The sequence below is a fragment of the Phyllostomus hastatus genome, unplaced genomic scaffold, assembly GCF_019186645.2.
Source record: "Phyllostomus hastatus isolate PE091 unplaced genomic scaffold, TTU_PhHast_1.1 phas_scaffold_585, whole genome shotgun sequence".
NCBI lineage: Eukaryota > Metazoa > Chordata > Mammalia > Chiroptera > Phyllostomidae > Phyllostomus > Phyllostomus hastatus.
The window spans coordinates 29,129,281-29,152,282 of NW_025334037.1; the positions used below are offsets into that span (position 1 = coordinate 29,129,281).

Below are 23,002 nucleotides of genomic sequence, written 5' to 3' on the forward strand. Positions count from 1 at the left end.
CCCCAGTTGGGGGCGTGGCAGCCGATCAATATTTCTCTTCCTCTCTTTCTCCTTCCCTCCCCCTCTAAAAATAAACGAAGTATTTAAAATGTTGCTAGTCTTTAATTATATTTCTATTCTAGGGAGAGTTAACATAAATCCCCAAAGGCGCTCAGAATATGTTTTGATGATAAAGAAGCTGACAGCTGTTTTCGGGAAGAGTCAGGGTTTCATTAATTTGTATTACACATTGGAGGCAACTGCTTTCAGCTCCTCCCTTCTGCCTGCAACTGTGTGCTGTTTCTAAACTTTCTACATCATTGTAAACACAGGCAACACATGTGGATGGTGGTTTATCCAAAAGTTCAGTGGAGACTCAACATTAGAGACAAACACCCTTCTCTCTTTCTGAATCCTCCTCCCTGTCTTCCACCTACTCCACGAGCAACACCCCCACACCAGTTCATTAGAAGAATCCCCAAGAGCACTGCTGCCCAAAGTGCCCAAGGACCAGGGGCAATCTTCAAACTTAACTCGTTAGAAACTTTTATAACAACTGGACCAGGCAATTTTGTAAATCTTCAATTTAATAATAATAATAAAAAGACACAAAATGCAAATTTACACTTTATTTCCTACTTAACTGTTTCTATGGTATTTTACAAGTTGGAAGGAGGGAGACAGGACACAGTCCTCTATCAGTTTGAGGAGCACTTCTATAGCATGGCAAATCATCAGGCCAGGTTCAAGATGCTGTGGGTACCACGCAACTGCAGTTACGCACTGGCTTGTTCCCTTCCTCCAGTAAACGCGGGGCACTTCCTTACACAGGCCAGGCACTGTGTTAGATGTTGTATACATCAGTGAGTAAGAAAAACATTTCACTGGAGCACATGAAGACAGAGTTAGAAATAATTTAAGTAACAACATCAGCTAGAGATAACCCAAAAAGGGGGGAAGCAACCATGTGTACCTATGCATATGTAACAAGCAGCCACAAACTTCAGGTTACTGTGTCTAACGAGATGAGCAACAATGAAAGTTCCTTCATCCTCAACCTTCCACACATACTTCCAGTGTGTAAATTGTCCTTAGTTAAAAGTAACCACTGTATAAAAGTCACCTGGGACAAGAAACCTAGTGTGACATGATGAGGATCCCACATGGTTCAAGTATGGCATTTACTCTGTATGTCACTAAATCCATTCTCAGATTTGTGCCTTACCTTCCACTGATGGAGAGCTCCTCAGGGTCACTGATCTGCTGGAGTTAGGTATATTTAAAATATTTTATTTATTTTTTTGAAAGAGTGGAAGGGAAGGAGAAAGAGAGGGGGAGAGATATCCGCCTGCAACCCAGGCATGTGCCCCACCTGGGAAGTGAACCTGTGACTTTCGGTTCACAGGCCAATGCTCAATTCACAGAGCCACACCAGCCAGGGCTGGAGTTAGGTGCATCTAATACACCTACTCAAGAGCCAATGAATTCAGCAGCCCCCAGGAGATCTGGTGTGCCAGATTAGAGTGTCACCCTCGATATGCCTATGGTGTGCCTATGATTTCTAAAAGGCAAGTCTATAAAATTCTTATCTTCTGTGGAGGTATTCAACTGGGAATAAGATGAAAGAAAGGAAAAGCATGGTTTGCAGCAGTGAGGGAAGAAGGGAGATAAGAAGGCAGCAAATATTTTAGGAAAGAGGCATGGCACCAACCCACCTCTTTCGAGGTTCTGCTTCTGACAGCAGAAGCGATAATGGCTGCAACTGGCAAATCATTAAAAATGAAAAACTGAGAAATTAGGACCAGAGGCTGCCTTGTCTACCTGATTTTTCATGGAACATGCTATAGGAAAACAGAACAGAGAACCAACTTGGAAGAGAAACAGAGAAGGGAAAACAAAGAGCTTTATTTTCAAAGCATTTATCTGTTCAAAATCCCTAAAGATAAACACTCTCTTCTCTTTCTCCTCTCAGGGGACAGAGTTGATGTTCAGTCCCACCTCTTTCCCATACCCCAACTGACTAGACGGGGATGGGGAGGGTGGGTTCTTAATCTGATCCACTGGCTGGCCAGAAACCTAACACCATGACCACTAAGCTTAAAACAGAAAGATAGGCCTGACCAATCAAGTTCCTCTACAGATGCACTGAGCAAGACAACAGCCACTAGCCACATGTGACTAATGGCTACTGCATAGGACAGCAGAGAGAGAACATTTTTTATCAACACAGGAAGCTCTACTGCACAGCAATGCTCTAAAGAATCTAGAATTGGTAAACAGAAACAGTGGTGAAGTCAGAAATGGAAATGGTTCAACTAGAGATCATGTGAGTTAAGTTGAAAAGATAAAAAGGACAAGTGGCAAGAGATAACAGGGGTCATGCTACAATATAGATGAAGTTTAAAACATGCTGAATGAAAGAAGCCAATCACAAAAGGCTACATATTATGTGATTCCATTTATGTGAAATATCCAGAATAGGCCTATCTACAGAGACAGAAAGTAGGCAAGTGGTTGCCTAGGGAATGGGAATTGGAGGTAGGAGAGAAGGGAGGGGATGATTACTAATGGGTACAGGGTTTCTTTTTAGGGTGATGAAATGTTGTGGGCCCTGGCCAGGTAGCTCAGGTGGTTAGAGTGTCACCCTCGATATGCCAATATTGTGGGTTCAATCTCTGGTCAGGGTACAAAGAAGCAACCAATGAATGCACAAATTAGTGGAATAACAAATCGATGTGTTTTTTTTTCTCTCAAATCATTTTTTTAAATTTTCTTTAAAAAGACAATATTCTGCAATTAGCGGTGATAGTTGTGGATATAGTAAAAATCACTGACTCATAGAGTTTAAAAGGGCAAATTTTGTTATGTAAATTATATCTCAATGAAAGAGAGACAGAGACGGAGAAATGGAGTAAGGAATCAGAAGACAAGCTAGAAGGGCAGGGGCAAGGCAAAGAAAGCCATGTTGTAACCCTAAAGTTGTAAGGTAAGTGAGGAGCAGCAGCATATGTACAGAGCAGAACATGTTTTCTGAGCCGGAAAGAGTTTTCAGGTCTTCCAGCTGCGGAGTTCCTGATTACATTATAGCCCAGTTCACGTGTCCTTAACAAAAACACCCTTAAATACTGCTTTCACATCTGTTTAAAAATTATTTCCAAAACCTTTCATTACTCATTCCCCCCCCCCCCCATGACCTGTTTTGACTGCTATTTGTTCACTTATAAACAGAGAAATTCCAGATACTTACCAATCTCTCCACTTCCCAGCAGGCATAAATACTTTTCTGCATCCCAAACCCCAGCCACCACCCAGCCCTACTGACAGGCCCTGCTGGCTCACATACCGCACTATGGAAAAAGCGGCACAGAAGAACATTAGAGTAAAAAGGGCCCTGGCCTGACACTTACCAGCTGTTCTCTAGTGAGAACAAGACAGAATGTGTCTACGCTGGAAGGAAGTAATTTTCATTTGGGTAAAGGAAGCTCTTCCACTGTTAGTTGGAAAAAGCTATCAATAAAGGTTTTTAAGTCACCACTCAATAACAGAATAGCTAACAATCTGCTTGTGAAGGTTTCTGACCTTCTTCCCCAAGGTATGGAGATAATGTCCAGAGAACCTATCTGTAATCATCTCTAATTATTAAAAAAACCTCACAAGACTTACCATTCATTCAACTGTATTTTCCAAGCTCCTACAATGTGCCAGGCACTACACACCGTAAGGGGTCCATTAAAGGGGGGACTGAACGATTCCTGCCCTGGAGGCAGTGGCCCTAAACAAGTAGAAGGTCGCAACTATAATAGCCAACAAATGCTTTAACAAATGAATAAAAGTTCTGTGGGGAAAAGTGGCTACTACAGTTTATTTTATTTGGGGGGGGGGGTACAAGAATGTAAGCAGAATGGACTAAGCAGCTGGGAAAAGTGCTACACTGCATGGAGCTATGAAAGACCAAAGGGTGAGGAGAAGACGGAAAGGACTCAGGAAAGAATACTGAGATAACATGCAAAGGTAGAGAAAGCACTTGAGAAAGTTAAAAGGTTGAGCATAAAAACATTTAAACTAGGAAAAAAGAAAATGCATATTAGAAAGCTGATGCAAAGAGGTTGGAGAGAACCAGTGAGGGGCTTTCCATGTCATACTGAAAGGGTTGTTGGACTTTATTCCAAGATTTTATCTTTTAAAAGACACCTGGTAATAGGATGAAACAAAGTGACAAAATATGACGAAGCTTCCTCTTACAAGAGGAAGCAGTTGTAAAAACTAGCTCTGAGATTAAGAACTAGTCTTAAGCAATGCTGAGAAATATGGGGGTCGGGGAGTGCAAATCCACTAAACTTGTAGATCACTCCATCAAGGAAGGATATGAGGTGGAGGAGGACTCACTCTTGGATTCTAGCACAGACCATATGAGGGACTGTTTTTGCGGGGGGAAGCCTTCAGATGGAGATACTCAATGAATAGTTTTTAAAACAACATACAGTTCAGGGGATGCTTACAGGATACATAGAAAGATCTGAGAACCAGAAAAGCACATTAATGCTCCCTTAAGCAATGGGAGAGCTGAGAGAAAAGACCTCTAAGATACAACCCTTGGAGAACAGCCATGTCTTATGGTGCAAGCCAAGTAAGAGGAGCCAGTGCAAGCTGAAGAGTGGTCAAAGTAGAACCAAGGACACTGTTACAAAAGAGAACAGGAACCAGGGGTCAGATCCCCAGGCTCCTCCACAGCCCCTCCACAAATTCTCTGTTGTGAGAAATTTTGAAATGAGATACACTGCTAGATCACATTCCCAGGCAGTATCATTTCAGAGAGAAAACCACCGATGTCAAGCCTCCTGCTAAAGCAGCACAAGTGTGAAGGGCGTGGATTCTAAGAAAGAGATCACAAGCACACATCATTCTCTAGAAAGTTCTCCTTAAACTCTGTGGTGTATATTTTGGTATACGGTATCTGCTTAGGCCTGAGGACTTGTGATAATGAGAACTGATGGGTAACTCTACTCAAAGACACCTGAGGCCTAGTGGGGGGGGGGGGCAAAAATAAAGAGCCTATTATTAAACTTGCATTGTAGACCCAAGGTTGACACCAACTCTCCTCTGGTAAGTCGGTTCTAGCCCCTCTCAACTGAGTTTCTTATCTGTAAGATAGGGGCAATAGCCTATGCCCAATTAACCTCAAAAAAGCTTTTGTGAAGCTGGATGACTAAAACAGATGCCAACGCACTTGGGGGGAAATGATATAACAGTCTACACCCTGATTACCTCTATTCAGAATGACCTATTTTCAGTCCATTAGTTACCAAACTCTAGTATGCATGAAAACCACATGGGACATTATTAAAAACAGGTTCTTAGGCCCTATTCCAGCATAGGAACATCTGGGCATGGGTCCAGGAATCCGCATTTTTATGCTCCAGGTAACTTCCATGCAGTGTTCCATGGTCCAGACTTCATGAGATGCTGTATCAGTCCAACCTCTTAAGAGATGAGAAAATAGCCCTGGCTGGTGTAGTTCAGTGGATTGAGCACAGGCTGTGAACCAAGGGTCACCAGTTCAATTCCCAGTCAGGGAACATGCCTGGGTTGCCCCAGCCAGGTCCCCAGTGGCAGCCACGTGAGAGGCAACCACACATTGATGTTTCTCTTTCTCCTTCCCTACCCCTCTCTCTAAAAATATATAAATAAAATCTTTAAAAAAATAAGATGAGTAAATAGACTGAGGAAATAGAAAATGCTGTATCTAAGGCCTGAACAATAGGCCATGGCAAAGCATAGACAGAAAGTATTACAATGAAAGATACTTTGAGCCACAAAGTCCTATTTTTAAGGATCATATATCTGGTACACAGGAATAATTTTTATTATGCAGTAAGTCTTTACGATGGCATTCATTATGATTTCACCTGTTACCTGCTGCTAAAATAGAATGCCAGCAGTAAAGAACTCTCATAAAAAGACATCTACATTACTATTATTTTGGAGACTAGAGGGAAAGAATAGGATCTACTTTAAACGAGCAAGCCAGGTAACTTTGAAGGCCACCAAACTACTCATTCCATGAAGAGGTGTTCAGAATCTGCTATTATCCACACTGTTACACCCAATCCCAGGGTAGCCTGATTCGCACATGGCGGTCTAAACTCAAAGACTTGCAACTACCATCTGTTATCTAGGGAATATTCTACCACTTAATATTCTTGGCTTTGAATAACCTAAGACTCACTTATTTGAGGTTCCAAGATACTCTGAAGCCTGGGTAAAGTAACAGAAATCAGGAGTTAGAAATGTATTCTCCACAAAACCCAGAATTCAGGTTCCCTGTAGCTGTAACCCAGAGCCAGGTTAGCATTTTAGTTCTATACAACAGCAGCATCACTTGCACAGTACTGCAAAGTGATGAGGCTTCTCATTCCCATGTTCAAAATTTATTTGGGCAAATTGCCCATCAAGATTGGTCTAATTTGGGGGAAGGGGCATCTGATATCTCCCAAACCATGTACCACGTTGCATTTCAATTAGACTGGGGAAAAAATCAAAATCCAGAATTACAGTTTAGATGTCAATATAGCATTCTACTCATACTACTAAATATACCCTCTGTGATATGAGTTTACCAGTCTTCTCTGTAATGAGTCTAAGAATTTGATAATTAAAAATAATTAACTTCCCTAAAGATCATTTGAATTATATACCCAACCCGGAGTAATAAAACTACAGTTTAAAAAAGATACCTTGGAACCTATCATATGGAAAAACACTACCACGTGAAGGGAGAGGAGCTAGCACACTTGAGGTGATGTTGCTAGTCATATATCAAATGTACCCTCTCATGTACAGAACTTCATTGTAGCCCTGAAGAAAGAAATCAGCAGTAATGAGACAGAATAAGACTACTAGAAAATAACAGTAGGGTAGACTTTGGCTTCCTCACCCCATTTTTTTCTTCTTTTAAGGAAAGGGACCAGTTTCATTAAATAACAAAGGAAACAACCCAGTTCCTCTACTTATGATAAAAAAAATTAGACAACAAAAATACTTACACGGGACTGGAATTCAAAGAGCAATGATCCACCATCATTTCTGGAAGGAAATCCAACTTAAACGCAGCCATCACCTCACTCTCCCCTTCAGAAGTCAATGATATTAACTTGCTGCACTTGTCTGATCCACAAATACACACAGCTTTAGCTTCCTGGGCCCCACAAAAAACACAAAGTGGAAACAGGAGCTCAGGGAAACCAGCAATAAGTGCCACAGAAACAGGCAGGACTGGGGAAGGGAACGGGAATAATGGATTAAAACGGGGATGTGACCATGTGAGGGGAGGCTCAGCCCGGCACACAATGAAAGTGCTGATGCGCCAGGCTTGTTTTGTGTGATTTTCCCTGGCGAAGCAGTACTATGTGCACTGTCAGATAAACAGAGTGTCAAATCCATAAAGATAGCAGTGGCTAACAGAGCAGAAGAAACACAAACTTGTTTCACATTTTCCAAACTCCTCTCCCTGCAAATCAGTTTTTGAGGATGCCTCAAATCTGATAATACCTGAAGGGGAGGGGGCAGGGGGGACTCACCTTCTTACCTTATATGGCCTGGAAAAATTTTTTAAAGATTTTATTTATTTAGTTTTAGAGAGAGGGGAAGGGAGGGAGAAAGAAAGGGAGAGAGGCAACATCAATGTAGCCTCTGGCGTGCTCCCTACTGGGGACCTGGCCCACAACCCAGGCATGTGCCTTGACTGGGAATCAAATCAGCAACCCTTTGGTTCTCAGGCCAGCACTCAATCCACTGAGCTATACCAGCCAGGACTGAAAATATTTTTGAAAAGAACTGAGCCCTGGCTGGTATGGCTCAGTGGATTGAGCGCCAGCCTACAAACCAAAAGGTCGCTGGTTTGATTCCCAGTCAGGGCACATGCCTGGGTTGCAGGTCAGATCCCCAGTTGGGGGTGTGCAAGAAGCAACCAATCAATGCATCTCTCACACATTGATGTTTCTCTCCCTCTGTCTCCCTCCAGTCCCTCTGAAAATAAATAAGTAAAATTTGGGGAGATTGGGGGGGGGGGGGGAGAACTAAGTTGTTAGCTTTGGTCGGAACTTAGTTTCCATGTGCCAAAGACAGCAATGAGCACAGTGCTTGGGTACAAAGTAACCACAGAATAGTGGAAAAGAAGGACCGCTGGTTCAAACCACCAGAAGCAGGCCAGAGGATGGCTGAAGAACTGGCCACCAGAGACTTACTGCTCACATACTACTACCTGTACTGGACTGCTTTCTTGATATGTTGATAGCAGAGAGTGCTCCCTCATCAGAGTGAAGAGCTTTAAAAACTGCTGCTTCACTGACATTCTTTAAGTGGCACAAGGCAGATCTTCTTTACTAACTCTGAACCTTAACTTGCCAGAGAATTTAAAAAGGTAAAAATGAAAATGGCATTGCACCATTCTGCCTCATGACAGAGTACTAGGAAATAATGTCTTTTCAGTTGTTCCACCTTTCTAATAATGAAGAAGAACCAGGGCCTGCTTGGGACAAACACTCGAACCTGTAAGGAAGGACAGAGAAATGTAGACTAAGCCTCTTCATTCGCTGTCCTCCTTTAAACTTGCTAAAACTGGAATTAATGAATGCAGACATAAAAATTCTATTGTGGGTGAGCAGCAGAGATGGATATACTTAGCAGTCGAGGCAGATGTGGTGCTCCCGTTCTCAATTTAGCTCCACATCCCTCCCAACAACAAATGGTGGCATTTCAATATTTAGGCGATGACTCTAAAACTGCAGCTCTGAAGGCTCCCAAATTTCACAGCCCTTCTTTTCACATTTATCATTAGGGTTGCCTTACCTCAAAAATTTCACTTCACTCAAGCTCAGTTAACAACACAGGGAACTTTGAAAAAAAGAAGTTATGTTCAGCCTCTAAAGAGGTAAATGAATGAACTCCTAAATATGTGGATAAAAACAAAAACAAAAACAAAAACCCGAAAGGCAGCACATCATGGTATAAGTCTAAATGTTCTAGTCTGTGTAACTATGGCTGACATCTGTCCTGCATTTGACCGAGGAAGGCAGAAACTGACCACCCAAAATTTAAAACGATTAATTGCAGTGAACTACTTTTCTATTCATCAGAGACCTTGCCTCATTGGATCTACTGCTTCAGAGGCAGAAGTGGCAGGAGCTCTCTTCCATCCTATTAGGGAAGGAAGCAAAAACAAGTTGCAAGTGAGAGGAGACTGTGCAACTCGATACACACAGTTCACCAAGCCCTGATTCTGCCAGACAGGCAGAGGATGATAACCAAAGCTGGGACTGGTTAAGTAACTGGTAGGTTTGTCCTAGTTTCTCCTGTGTGCACTGGAGCTGGTCACACGCCTCCTCCTATAGAAAGATACCTGGATCAAGGAGTAAATTTGTGAAGTCACTTAACTGAATTAGATTTTTTTAGTTCAAGAATTCCTTTGAAAAGGAATCAACAAATTTTTTTAAAATCCCAGTAGTTATTGTTATGATTTTATTATTCAGTAAAAATACATGGTTTAATTACATCTCTATTTCAAGGAGAGTCACATCTATAATAAGGGAGTACTTAAATGTGGCAGACTTCATTGAGTAGCCTGGCACTGCTCAGAGTATGCAATGATGTTCACTCCTGACAGTAATTTTCACCAAGCCAAATGTGGGAAGTACTTATTCGGAGTAATGTTTTAAAATCCATTTTACAATATATAAAACAACACTGTTTTAAAAAGCTACAAGATGGAAGTGTTATTACATGAAAGAGAATGCTTTTCTTTAGTCAGGTCACAAGACTTATCTCAGTATAATCACATCCAACATGCTTGGGGGGGGGGGGAGAATGCAGAAATTAATCACAAGTCATTCAATTTTAGAAAAGGGTTACAAAGTTAAATGATGATAAAAACAATTATGGGTATAAAAAATGCAGGTGTTAAAATTAAAAAGTAGGGTTAAAAGTTACTCACAAAAAATGCTCATAAGTTGTTTTTAATTTCTAAATCAGAAACACATTCCAGGCTTTCCTCCTAAAGGATGCGTTAGAAATAGAGAGCTGACAGGAAGGATTACAACCAAGGGCTCACTGCAAAAGAAGGCCTTAACTTTCCCTCGGCCCTTTTTTACCACTTGTCCTCATTATGAATTTATATTCATGGGTCCCTGTTCTTTCTTTGGTTGTCTGTCTAGGTTTTCTTTGCTTTGAATATTCTATACTTCTTTTCTAAGGGCAGTAATTCAAAACTTGATTATGTCAAAGCAGGTAGATGCAATCAGTCTGCCATAACATTAAGAACCCAAATCATAAAAAAATGATGGGTAGATAAGGGGAACCCTCAAAAATAGCATACCCTGCATTTAGAATATCTAAATGGCATAAGCCAGGGACATCAAACTCATTTTCACTGGGGACCACATCAGCCTCACAGTTGCCTTCAAAGGGCTGAAATAATTTTAGGACTATATAAATGTAACAAAACCTTAACTGTTAAGGAGTTGAAATTACATTCAGCCCCTTGAAGGCAACTGCTAGGCTTATGTGGCCCCCGGTGAAAATGAGTTTGACAATTCTGGTATAAGCAATTTAAAAACTGAATTGAGAGAAATGCTAGAAATCACAGCCCTTTGTTTTGTCAAAAAGAGTGAATGAACAAAGAAAAGCAAAGTTAAGCAAGGAAATAAAAACAACAACCCAAGTGGCATGCTGCTCTCTATCTGATGTAACCAGGGAGTTCAATGACAGGTGAAGTGGTTTTATACCTCCACCCAGATAATCTAAACATGTTTGTTTTAAAGGGTAAAATGTGAGGTCTAGTTAGGTGAACTTAAGAGAAAATTAGAGCCTGCAACTAAATTATAAAAGAAACTGTGTCATTAAAAATCACCAGCAGTCTATATAAGGAAAAGTGAAAATCTAACTAAGTTATAACCTCAGACAGTTAAGTGAACTGTATGTTCACCCCCGCCCCAGCTTCTGGCAGCTAGATGATATAAGGAAGATAGAAAAGAAGTAATTGACACAACTTGAAAATAACCAACCAGAATAACTTAATTTAGCTTAAAACTTTTATGGACTTAAATTCCACTTCATAATTTGAGTACTTCTGCTATAATTAGTGGGTCTCCTAGAGTTCCCAATCCAGTGCCTTGCACCTGCAGAAATACACTGACCTAAATTGTTAATGATCCCCCTGGCATCTCACTTTGTAGGAGGTTTTTTGCAAAAATGTGACAAGTATATTTTAAAGCAAACCAGAAAATTTTGTGAGTTTTCAGTAAGAGTCTAGGCAATGAAAAAATATCTGGGGAAAGGAGTTTTAAAGTAAAGAATAAAAAATATTGTAGCCCTGACTGGTGTGGCTCAGTGGATTAAGCGCCAGCCTGGGAACCAAAGGGTCACCAGTTCAATTCCCAGTCAAGGGCTCTTGCCTGCATTGTGAGCCAGGTCCCCATTAGGGAGCACACAAGAGGCAACCACACACTGATGTTTCTCTCCCTCTCTTTCTTCCTCTCTTCCCCTCTAAAAATAAATAAATTCTTTAAAAAATATTTTAAGTAATTTTTTATTTCAAATCTAAAATCACTGCAAAACAAAAGGCATTAAATTTAGTGACTGTTCTATGAAAGTTAGTTTGCCTGTAAAATTATCATATATGGTATACTGAGAGGACATGACAAGGTGAAAAGGAGGAAAAGTAATGCTTTTTTTTTGAAATCTAAAAGGTTTTCCATTTCCTCCCCCATTCTTTTAAGGACCAACAGGAAGACCTCTTCCCTGCTTCCACTCTAAGCCAAAGTGGAAGCTCAGAGCCTCTCTTGAAGTGTCTGGGACTAAACTTAACCTAATAATCTGCCCTGTCAAATTGGGATCACCCTTCAAATCAGGTCACATTTTCAGATACCAAACTAGTTCTGGAACTTGAGTATAATTCTGTATTTAAACTCCAGTGCTGATTTAAAAAGTCAACATGCTAGACAAAACCTGGTTCCAAGGGGGCAACATTATCTGTGTAAAAACCATTAAGCCCTGTCTTCACTCTCATTCTAGTTTACTTGGTCTCCCAGTTTTTAAGTGGAATAGGAAGGAGAGTTACCTGGGTAGTTGATGCATGGAGTACTGCTCCTCCCACCCCTCGCTCTTTCCCTCCCCTCTCTCCCTCCCTTCCCTCCTCCCCCTCTTGTTCCCTCCCCCTTCCACAGCTATTAGAATTAGTGAACAGCTAGTTCAATTGGGAGATAAACCTGCCTTGGAAAATTTTACCTAAGGAGAGAGTTGAGAAACAGCTAGAAAATATTTCTAGCTTCCTAGGAACAAGAATTATATCCCATAATGTAGAAAAAAGCCATCCTTCTGAAGGCAATTTTTTCATATCTGCACAACAGGCCTCATGCAAGAAGGTTAAAAAGATGCCCATGGAGCACACCCATCCAGTAGTTAGCCCATACCTGGAGCTTTACACCTCCCTCTCTGGACTATGTCTTCACTCTAAAAAACCAAGGAAAGAAAAATAAGTGGGCCATGCCTACACTTCTCATAATTCCAGATATGTATCTTCTTTCCAAAGAAAAGCCCCCTTTGTCACCATGGCTAGTGATAATTTTTTTTGACAGAACCCCTCCCTCTCCCATTTTTAAAGTTCGCAATACCTTAAAGATAAATTGCATTTAACATCTTAAAGCTAGTTTTAAAACTCCATCAACTTAAAAAATAGGGAATTAAAGTACCAAATGATTTAATAGAGGCTTGCCCCAAAATGTCACTACAAATTGTAAAACAATGATTAGGATTTAGAAGGTTGAATTCCAATATATCTAAGTCACCAAAACAATCATTTTTACTGTCTGCTCTTGGATGGGAACTACAATAAAGTTAAAAATTGCATAATTCTTTTTGCAATTAAGGATCGTGTTATTAATGTGGCGAGGCCACTTTATATTTATTCCCCAACGCAACCTTCCTGAATAGGTGCCAGGCATAAAACTCTTCAAAGGCAACCAAGTTCCTGCCCGTGTAAATGCATCTCACTGGCCCTGTAAAAGCAGGGTGGTGGCAAACCACTGAAACCAAAAAATAAAAAATAAAAAAAAAAAATCAGAAGATAAGGAAGTTAATTGAAGGTAAAAGCAAAGAGAGGAACCACAAGACCAATTTGCTTTATTTTTAAACATTATCAAACCATCTCACAAGTAAAGATTGATTCTGTAAAGCTGCCCAAATCCTTACAAACGTTGTCCACAACTCCTTCAGCTAGACACAGAGAACGGCTCAAAGTCACCGAGAATGAGCTCTACATTGGCAAGTGTGAAAGAACCCTGAAAGTCAAAGCCAGAATCAGAATGGTGAGATACTACACTCTACCTATCCTCCCTGAAGACAAAGATGTAACTTGACAGGCATAAAATCGGTGCTTAAGTACTTAATTTGACTTCTCGTACGGACCAAATTGATTTTCAGTTTTGCTGAAGTAGTGATGCTTGCAAAAAGCAATCACTTGAAGGCAAAGAGTATTCTAACAAAAATAACTTCTAGAAGCATTTACTTGGACCTGCCTATAACACCAAAAAGTTAAGAAACAGGAATTTACATTTATTGGATTCACAATACCTTATATAATCCTGTAATATTGTCATCATTTACAGTGGGGACCACTCTGAGGATTTAGATACTAAAACATTCTGCATGAAGGATTCTAACCCCAAAGCCTATGGTCTGTCTGTCCTGAGAAATGTGACCACCATCTAGGAGGCACAAGCTTTTGTTGAGACAGCAGTGGAGCAGTGGTTACCTTGGAAGGTAGAGAGCAAGTTAACTTTCTACTTGTTAGTTTTATTCTGGAAAGCGGAAAGGGCAAAGACAAGACTGGGAGTCATGTTTCCCTCCCCCAGTGCTTCATGAAACATGCATGAACAGCTGAGAAACACTGCTGCTGTGTGACCCTGTGAGACCAGACTTAGGTAGCATGATACCTGGGGAATCTCCGGGTTACAGAGAGCAAAAGGGAAGCCTTGGGGTTGTTAAGAAGGGCCAGTGTGTGAAAGGGTGAGGGATACATGTCTAGATCCGAGAGAACACAGCAGCCCTAGTGGGGGCTAAGGAACACTCCAACTGCCCAGACAAGAGATAAAAATGAATTCTTTAAAACAAACAAATAGGTAAGTAGGATATTAATTACCCTATTCCTAAGTTACCCAAAGACTTTTAAAAGGAAAACTCAAACACAAAAAAAGGATCACTGTCTTCCTCCATCCACACAGCCCACCCCCCCACCCCCGGCCGTCACTTGGAGGGGATAGTGGGAAGCCTAATACACAAGAAGCTATTTCCTTTAAAAGCTTTGTTTTCCCAGTTTTGCTTTTCCTACATTCTGTTGCCTAGTCTATAGGAAAACAGAAATGCTTTAGGGAGAGGGGGAAGCTAAACAGAAACTAAAATCTTGAAGTTTGAGTTTTTTAACATCTTTTATTTCTGAGAACCCAAACAAAATGCTCTGTGAGGAAGTCTGTAGCTCCTTAGAGCTCTGCAAAAAGTCTTTTTCCATGAACATTACCTCTACCTTTCTCAATCACCATGATAGAAGATATAAAACAAGGAGGTTCCAAAGAGAGGTGAAAAGTATTAAGGGGGAAAAAGAGTGCCAAAAAGGTGGGAGGGGAGGAGTGGGTAGGGAGGCAACAAAGGAGAGAAGGATGAAGGGCAAGCCAGCTGAGGGAAGCAAGTAGTATTAATTGTTCAAAATATGACCTCCTTTGAAGTTTTTTTAAAGATATTATTTATTTTTAGAGGGGAAGGGAGAAAGAGAGGGAGAGAGAAAACATCGATGTGGGAGAGAAACACTCATCAGTTGCCTCTCGTGCACCCCCTCCATGGGACCCGGACCAACTGGGAATTGAAAGGAATCCCTAGTGACCCTTTGGTTTACAGGCTGGCAGTCAATCCACTGAGCCACACCAGCCAGGGCTCCTTTGAAGTTTTAAAATTGTATTTGGTAAGTAAGTAGTAGCAGGGACTCTAAAAGGCAAACTACCTATCTCATGATTTCCCCAAGGAAAGATAACCTGGGAAGAATTTATATGTGGCTTTGGAATACATCTTTGAACTTACATATGATCTTGACATGCTTCAAGGGTGTAAGAGTGAACGAACAATATCACCTCTTGGGATTGATACAAAAGCTCTCAGATCTACATGTCTTCCTTGTGTGGGCAAGGTAATAAATCTTTTCCATTCCTCAGTTTTCTGCTTGCCTATGGAGCCTGTGTGTTCAGTAAATGACAAAACACTTCCTTCCCAGGAAGATGGCCAATGATTCATTCCATCAGCAGCTCTTACACAGTATGCACTGAATTACAAACTCCAAATACAGGGGCTGGTAGCAGGCACAGTAATGCTCAATGACCTACATAAGGCCTGAACCCATGTTTGGCCTCATTAGCAAGATTCACTAACTTTTTTTTTAATTGAGGTAACACTGGTTAACAACTTTCTCTATATACTCTGTTGTGTGCTCACCACTGAAAAAGTCTGGTTTCCAATACATCACCATGTATTTATTTGACATCCTTTACCCATTTGCACCACCCCCCTCTCAATCTCACTTCTGCCCTTCTGGTAACCACTATTCTGTTAAGACTCACTAACTCTTACTGACAAGTGTTAGTGAAGTGCTCTCAATACCTTGAAAAATTTTGTTGATATAATGCAGAGAGCTAATGAAGAATTGAACTATCCAGATTAAAGGCCATCAAATGTTTTTTAAAAGCAGAAATGTTCCCCCCTAAACACAAAAGTCAAGCTGTTGAGGTTGAAACAGAGGAGGGCAAGGCCGAGAGAGCCCAGCAATGTGCCTCTCCTGGCCCTCAGGTTTAACCCTAACCCCATGTCTCCTGGGAAATATGACAACACAGGCCTGGGTAATTCAGAACAACAGATAATCCTCTGATTTTATATTTTGCTTGGAGATGAGCAGCTTTTTGAACAGATTTTTTAATCTTTAGCAGTCTAATAGATTACTGCAAATCAAGGAATTTAAAATGCCATCAATGGTGATAAATGTGTGCATCCTCAAATTAATGGAATACAGTACTTAAAGTACTGTAAATCTTAACACCTGAAAGTGGGAAAAAATGTCTAGACATTTACACAATCATAATTATATGAGCTAACATTTTCTGGGCATTTATTGTATGCAATGCAGTATCTCAGATGCTTTATATTTTATCCTCATATCTTTTCTAACCTTATTTACAGATGACAAAAGACACAAAGCAATTAACTCTCAAGATCACATCAATCCAGGTAACGTAGAGGTTGGACTATAAAGCCAGACACTTCAACCCTTAGGTGAAAAGTGGACTGAGGTTAAAAACTGTGTACAAGGAAGATCGAGTACACAAACCACAGAAAAGACTGTTTAAATGCTGAAGGCCATAAAGTTGAATCTTACCTTTTTTAACATGCAAATTTTTAAGTAAGTAAATGTCCAAAGTCTCAACAGTCACATGAGAGATACAATTAAAGGTAGAGAAAACTTCCTGCTGCTACTCAGTAGACTTGTGACTCTGAGCAAGTTAATTAACATCTCTAAGTGTCAGTTTCCTCACCTATAAAAGAAAACTTAAGTACAAATCTCAAAAGAAACCAAATGAATACCCAGAACTCGATCAAGCCACAGCACAAACTCCTAACTGGAAGAGGAAAGAGACAAATCATAGAAATGACTTGGGGAAATTGCGCTGTTTTAAAAAATGGTACTTTTAGAACGCTTGCAATGCCCTTTTTGTCTTATTTTATGGCTGGTTCATAAATGTGTGTATCCTGAAATTAATGGAATACAGTATGGAAATATGGAATTAATGGACTTAGGGTTAGGGTTAAACTCGAGGGCCAGGAGAGGCACACAGCTGGGCTCTGCTTTGTCCTCCTCTGTTTCAACCTCAACAGTTTGACTTTTGTGTTTAGGGGAAAACATTTCTACTTTTAAAAACATCTGACAACCCCTAATCGAATAGGAAGGGAGCCTGGGCATACTGCTTTGGAAAACTGCTTGTCCTCCAGCTCCCATACCCTAGAAATCCAAGTGACCAGACAAAAGGATTACCTGTGAAGCTTTCCTGACTAGGCAGGCTCATATCCATGCAAAACTTCACCAGGCTTTGGTGTTAAAATCCAGTAGTTTGACTGGGGGAGCCAATCTACCTATCTTTCTTGGGAACCTGTGGCAGGGAAATAACAGTTACCATCAGATCCTAATCCAGGATTGTGCACACATATCACAATAGGGTAGAATCTAACATCAAAGGCTAGTCCATTAAATGAAATAAAATGTGTAAAAGCACTCAGCAACATAGGTGGACCCAAGACTAAATGACGGCAGAAAAACTAACAATTGTTTTGCTGATCTGTAAAATGGGGATGATTAGGTGGATTAAACCGATACACTGAAGCACACAGTAAATTCCCTTCTAGTCCCATTATTCCCAGAGCATCGTCTTCCCACTCTAATAAATTACTTTATGTTGAACACTCTGGGTCCTGTATTGCCCCAGGCTTCGATCTGACCTGTCGTGGTCGAAAAGGATAGAGCTTATTAACACTTCCTCTGTGAGGCGTACAAAAATCTTTTTCCTTTGTGACTCGTGCTCTGTGACTACTATGTCCATGATTCAGGCTTAAATTTAGGGCTTCTGACTCTTTACAGACTGAGTCATCTATGAGTGTCCTCTCCCTGACCCTAGTAGAAGAGTTTATAAACAGATCTCAATCTCATCTCCTCCTCCACTGGCCGGTATACTCTTTCTTTCTTTAGTGGCAACAATTTTTTTCCAGACTAAAAAAAAAAGCCTATGGTAAAAAACATATATAAAATTTAATATCTTAAACCAACTATGTTTTAATCCTCACCCAAGAATATGTTTATTAATTATTAATTGAGAGAGGAAGGGAGAAAGAGGGAGAGAGACAGAGAAACATCAATAGGTTGCTTCTCTCCAGCCCCCAGCCCCAGATCAAACCCAGGACCTAGGTCTGTGTCCTGACCAGGAAATGAATCCCAAAACCTTTTGGTGCACAGGGCGACACTCCAATCAACTAAGCCACCTGGCCAGGGCTACCATCTTAGTCATTTTTAACCCAGTTCAGCATGTTAATATTGTTATGCAATATGGCAATAATTTAAAAACCTCTCCTTTTTCATCTAATTCTCAATCTGGGACCCTCCAAGTCCATAGACGAGCTTTGGGGAAAGGGAAGTAAGTAGGTCTACGAACCCTATGATTGATACATACACACACACACACTTTTTTTTTTTTTTTGCTTAACTGTGTGAAAATGGACATGATTTCCTGAAGAGAGAATCCTGTTTTCATTAGATTCTCTAACCACTGCTAGAATGCTCCCCACCTGCCTGGCCTGTGCTTTGACTCTCTGCTACAAAGTAACAAAACAGACAGTATGTTAGACAAAGGCCAAATCTGATGCTATTTGTATGATCTTGAGTGAGTCACTTTTTTCTGGGCCTCAGCTCCCTCACCTATAAAACCAGAGGACAGAACTAGATTAATCCAACTATCACTAAAAGTAATCTAAAGGCATGATCCTATTTCCTCCAAACTGATTTTAAACTGCTATCCACATATGGGATATACCTAGGAAAAACTATGTGTAAACCTTATTTCTAAATTTTTGTTAATAAAATACTGGGTTGGCCAAAGAGTCCATTTAATTTTTCCTGTAAAATAAGACTTTTTCTTCACCAGTAGCTTTATTGATTTGGATATTTTGAGTATGTCAGCCATCTCCCACATGTTATAACATTGTTTTCACAATTAATATCTTGATTTGATCACTATCAACTTCGACTGGCCTACCCAACCGTGGAGTGTTGTCCAGCAAGAAATCTCCAGCATGAAACTTCACAAACAACTTCTGACACATTCAATCAGTAACACTGCCTTCATACACTGCACAAAACATTTTCTGCATTTCAGCTGAGTTTTTACCTTTCTTGAAATAATAAAGCGTAATATGCTGGAATGTTGCATATTTTCTTCCATCTTCAACAAAAATTCACCAGTTTTAAGTTTTTTTAAGTGCATACTGGTATGACAGCTGTCACAATACAATGTAACAATATCATTTCAAATGAAGTTAAAGACCCCCTACTGGAGCCATGTAAGGAAAAATACCAAAGGAACTTTTTGGCCAACCCAATTATATTTCAAATGTTACCATTTTGTGAACAAGTAACAAGTCCCTTTTCCTGTTTTCTATTTATACCCCCAAAATAACTGGAATAAAGTTAGCACATATCCAACCTTCAACTGTCGGAGTGGAAATCTCTGGTTTATCTACTATAATTTATTAATCTTACATTAACATTTAAATTAAAACATCTACACATAATTATCTGTAAGAAACATCTCCCCACCTTTCAGTTGTGGGTATTTGGGTAAAAGCAACATTATGAGCAGCACCCTCCATTTTTAAAATAGAAGTAGATTGTTTATTCCTTTAATTTTTCTACTTCCTCCATTTAAAAAATTTACCTAATTATTCATTTTGACATAAACTTCATGTTGGTTTAATTCCTACCTGGCTTTTTCTTATGTATATATTAAGATTCATGCACACTCAAATATGCATAATTATTATCAAATTAAATATCATTCTGTGCATACTATTGCGTAACCTACCTTTTTCACTTAACAATAAAGACATTTTTCTTGTGAACAGCTTGTATTTAAGAATCAGTCAGAACTGACCTGACTGTACCAATAGCATCCTTCCTATTACGTCACAACTGATAAATATAACACCTATTTTACAAAGCCAACATAATTATCAAACCCTCTGAAACTGCTACAAAAAAAGCAGTAAAGTTGGACTAAGGTAGGTGAGTTGGCTCTTTGTTTTCCTTCCTTTACCTGAGCTGCCATCCCATTTCCTGCTCAATTATACGATCTTTCCATGCGACTATATATGCACTTAAACAGCAGACCATCTCACCAGACGGGAATCCTATTTTGGAGGTGCTCAGGTGAGGCAGAAAGGGATTGTAAAATTCTTAAAAAAAAAAAAAGAAAGAAAGAAAGAAAAAAAGCCCCTCTTTTCCTACTTCCTTCCAAAATACCTATACTCTCAAAACAATTCTCAGGTCCCCATAGAGCACCGTATTTTGCCATGTATAATGCGTTCCTGTGTATAATGTGCACCCACGTTTTAGTGCTAATTCCATGTATAATTCGTACACTACCCACGACAAACTGGGAATTAGTACTACCCACATATAATGTGCACTCTTATTTCCCCCCAAAAAATTTGGGCAAAGAAAGTGCTCATTATACATGGTGAAATACATATTCCCTCTCTCCTTCTCCTATAGCTCTCTATTGGATGTTGGGAGTGAAATGTAGGAATCTCATTCTGTTTTAGCTCCTGTTTCCTTGGCAGCACTGTCAGAACTGAGCAACATATTGCTCGATATAACAGCAGTAATTTATATATGTTAGTTAAGTTAACGCGCTGCTTTCTCTGGGGAGAATTACTAACTCTATGTATTTTTCTAGTTTGAATCCAGTGTTCAGGCATATCAATGTTAAATACTTGACTAGTGGTTTCAACCTTCAAAGACGCAGCGACTCATGCACAGAAGTCAGAAGCAGCAAAGGCTCCCCATTGTGTGGAAGAAGTGGAAGCTCTAAAGACACAGAAGGGGCCTACCAACGGGGACTGAAACACCAGACAAAGTACCTGATCCAAACTCGAGGGCTCATTCTACTTTCCCATAATGTTCATGTATCACTTGCTCAAATTTGACATGTTCTAAGGCCACCAATTCCGCTTCAGTCTCACTGCCCTGCCATAAGGCCAAGTCTGTCTCATCTAGTGAGTCACTACTGCTCCTCTCCAACTGCATTTTGATTTCAGCCCACTTGTGCAGCTCATCAGGGCTGCACCATATGTTAGTACCATGTAGGCAGAATGTGACTAATTTTTTTCTGAAACACTGTCAAGTTACTTTTAAAATTACTTTATAATCTTGATATCTCTGAAGAGTCATTTCTATAATACATAACCTTCTGGAAATGACTATAATTATTTCTCTGAGCGCTCAAAGGACATTATTTAGCATTTTCATTCCCACTTTTCAGAACTCAAGTGAATAGAGCAAGTTAAGTGACCTAGGCTCTACAACCAGTCAGTGAGACTTATGCTTTCTGGAGTCACAGTACTCTACTTGGTAAAATAAGTCCATTTGTAAAGTGCTTTTTTTGGAGGGGAAATTCAAAATATTACTTTGCTTTTATTTTCTGAGGTGGCCATCCAACTGTAGATATAACTACTCGGAATTTAAAAGCTAATTATGATGACTAAATGGTGTCATGCCATCTAAATAGTTTTAAGAGTAGGAGACCCAATAAGTCAGGGACCACAAATGTTTTTCTAATTGGTAGAGATCATAAATGGGTGAAACTAACATTCTGAGAGTAACAGAGAGAGAGAAAAACTAACATTTTGAGTAAGGGAGGGAGGAAGAGGTATCTAACTGGTAGATTCAGCTACCATCACCAATTCCCTTAAAATAAAAATAAAATTTAAAAAAAAATTTTTTTTAAAGGAAGGCCTGCTCCTGCCTACTCTAGGCAACTTACTTCTCCTCTGACAAAAATGGTTGCTAGGTTTAATAACAAAGCTTATCTCAAGAAGGTTTCTTAAATCTTCCATTTCAGGTCATGTGTTCATTCTACTAACTGTTTGGGGTGGTAGTTTGCCATTGCACTGAGACCTTTCTGATCACCAATAATATTCTTCAATGGATAATATAACTTGCAAAATATTTTTAAAAGATCTTCAAGTATCTTATCAGTACTGACAACTACCCATGCCCTTTGATTCCAGCAACTCCAGTTTTAGAAATATACACGAGTATGCAAAGAGGGGCTTTGTAAGACCACTATTCAGAATAGCAAAAACTGGAAACATATAAGCCTATCATTTGGGTGCTGTTTAAATAAATTACAGCATAGCAGTACAGCAGAATACTCTGCAGCTATTAAAGAGTAAGGCAGTTCCAACCTCTACTAAGGATTGATAAGAAAGATACAGACTTATATAATGAGAAAGGAATTGCACATGGCAATATAAAGAGAAGATCTTTGGAAGGGTAAACAAAAAACTGCTAACAAGGTTGCAAATGTGGAATACTGGCTGAATTATTTACAAAATGATGTTACCTATTCTATAGAATTTTTTTAGAAGAAAACTCCTCAAACCATGAGGGACAAAGTAAATTCCCAATTCATACTGTTCCAAAATAAGTACTTTGTTTTTGTATTCCCCCCACCCGCCCCCGCTTTGCTTTAAACTTCTGTGTAGCAACAGCCATTGCCCAGATGAAACGGCAGCATACCACATGTGAGCCAGGTAATTATACTGCATCATTTGATATTACCCCAGCAACTCAACTGATGTTCATGCAGCTTAAACTACAAATCTTAAGACTGGCCTATTTACAAAGTTTGGAGCCATTTTCAATCACTCAGCTGTATTCCTATGTGTACATTTCCTTAAATCAACCTTTCTTACCAGGCAAAGTGTACCATTAGCTGAATTCCAGTAAGGAAGACAGGGATGGGGTGAGATAAGATGTCAAAACAAGTTCTGTAAATACAGCTTTTGGCCTAGTACCTCAAAAAGGATCAAAACAGCTTCAGGCTTGAACAGAAAAATCCTACAGTCCTGTAATATCTTACTTGAAGGCTCTAGAAAACAGAAGCCAGGCATCTGGAATATTGTTACTCACACTGTATCTTGTCTCCCTTTCTCTAAATCTCAGATCAAATCTCAGAGGTTAAGATTAAATCGCAGGTATCATTTCCAGGTCAGCATACCCCCCAATCCCTTATCTCACCCCTCAACACCACCCAACTCATCCTTTCATTGAGATCACTCCACTCGTTAGGCAGATGTGCCCAATACATACAACATACAACAGCCTTTCCACAAC

The 23,002-nt window shown here is 39.9% G+C and overlaps 1 protein-coding gene across 18 annotated transcripts in view; it reads right to left on the reverse strand.

Moving 5' to 3' along the window:
- Positions 1-23,002, reverse strand: part of CELF1 (CUGBP Elav-like family member 1) — a 69,352-nt gene that overhangs the window by 24,684 nt on the left and 21,666 nt on the right. For 7 of the 18 annotated variants that reach the window (XM_045825491.1, XM_045825498.1, XM_045825497.1 and 4 more), the window contains 3 exons: positions 17,096-17,210; positions 12,444-12,483; positions 7,023-7,174 (listed from right to left, as the gene is read on the reverse strand). The exons of 2 other annotated variants lie outside the window; for them this stretch is intronic. In XM_045825491.1, coding sequence (XP_045681447.1) covers positions 7,023-7,093 — 71 coding nt within the window. In that variant the 5' untranslated portion in view covers positions 7,094-7,174; positions 12,444-12,483; positions 17,096-17,210. The remainder of the gene's footprint in view (positions 1-7,022; positions 7,175-12,443; positions 12,484-17,095; positions 17,211-23,002) is intronic. 9 more of the 18 variants (XM_045825487.1, XM_045825489.1, XM_045825495.1 and 6 more) reach the window with 6 other exon arrangements.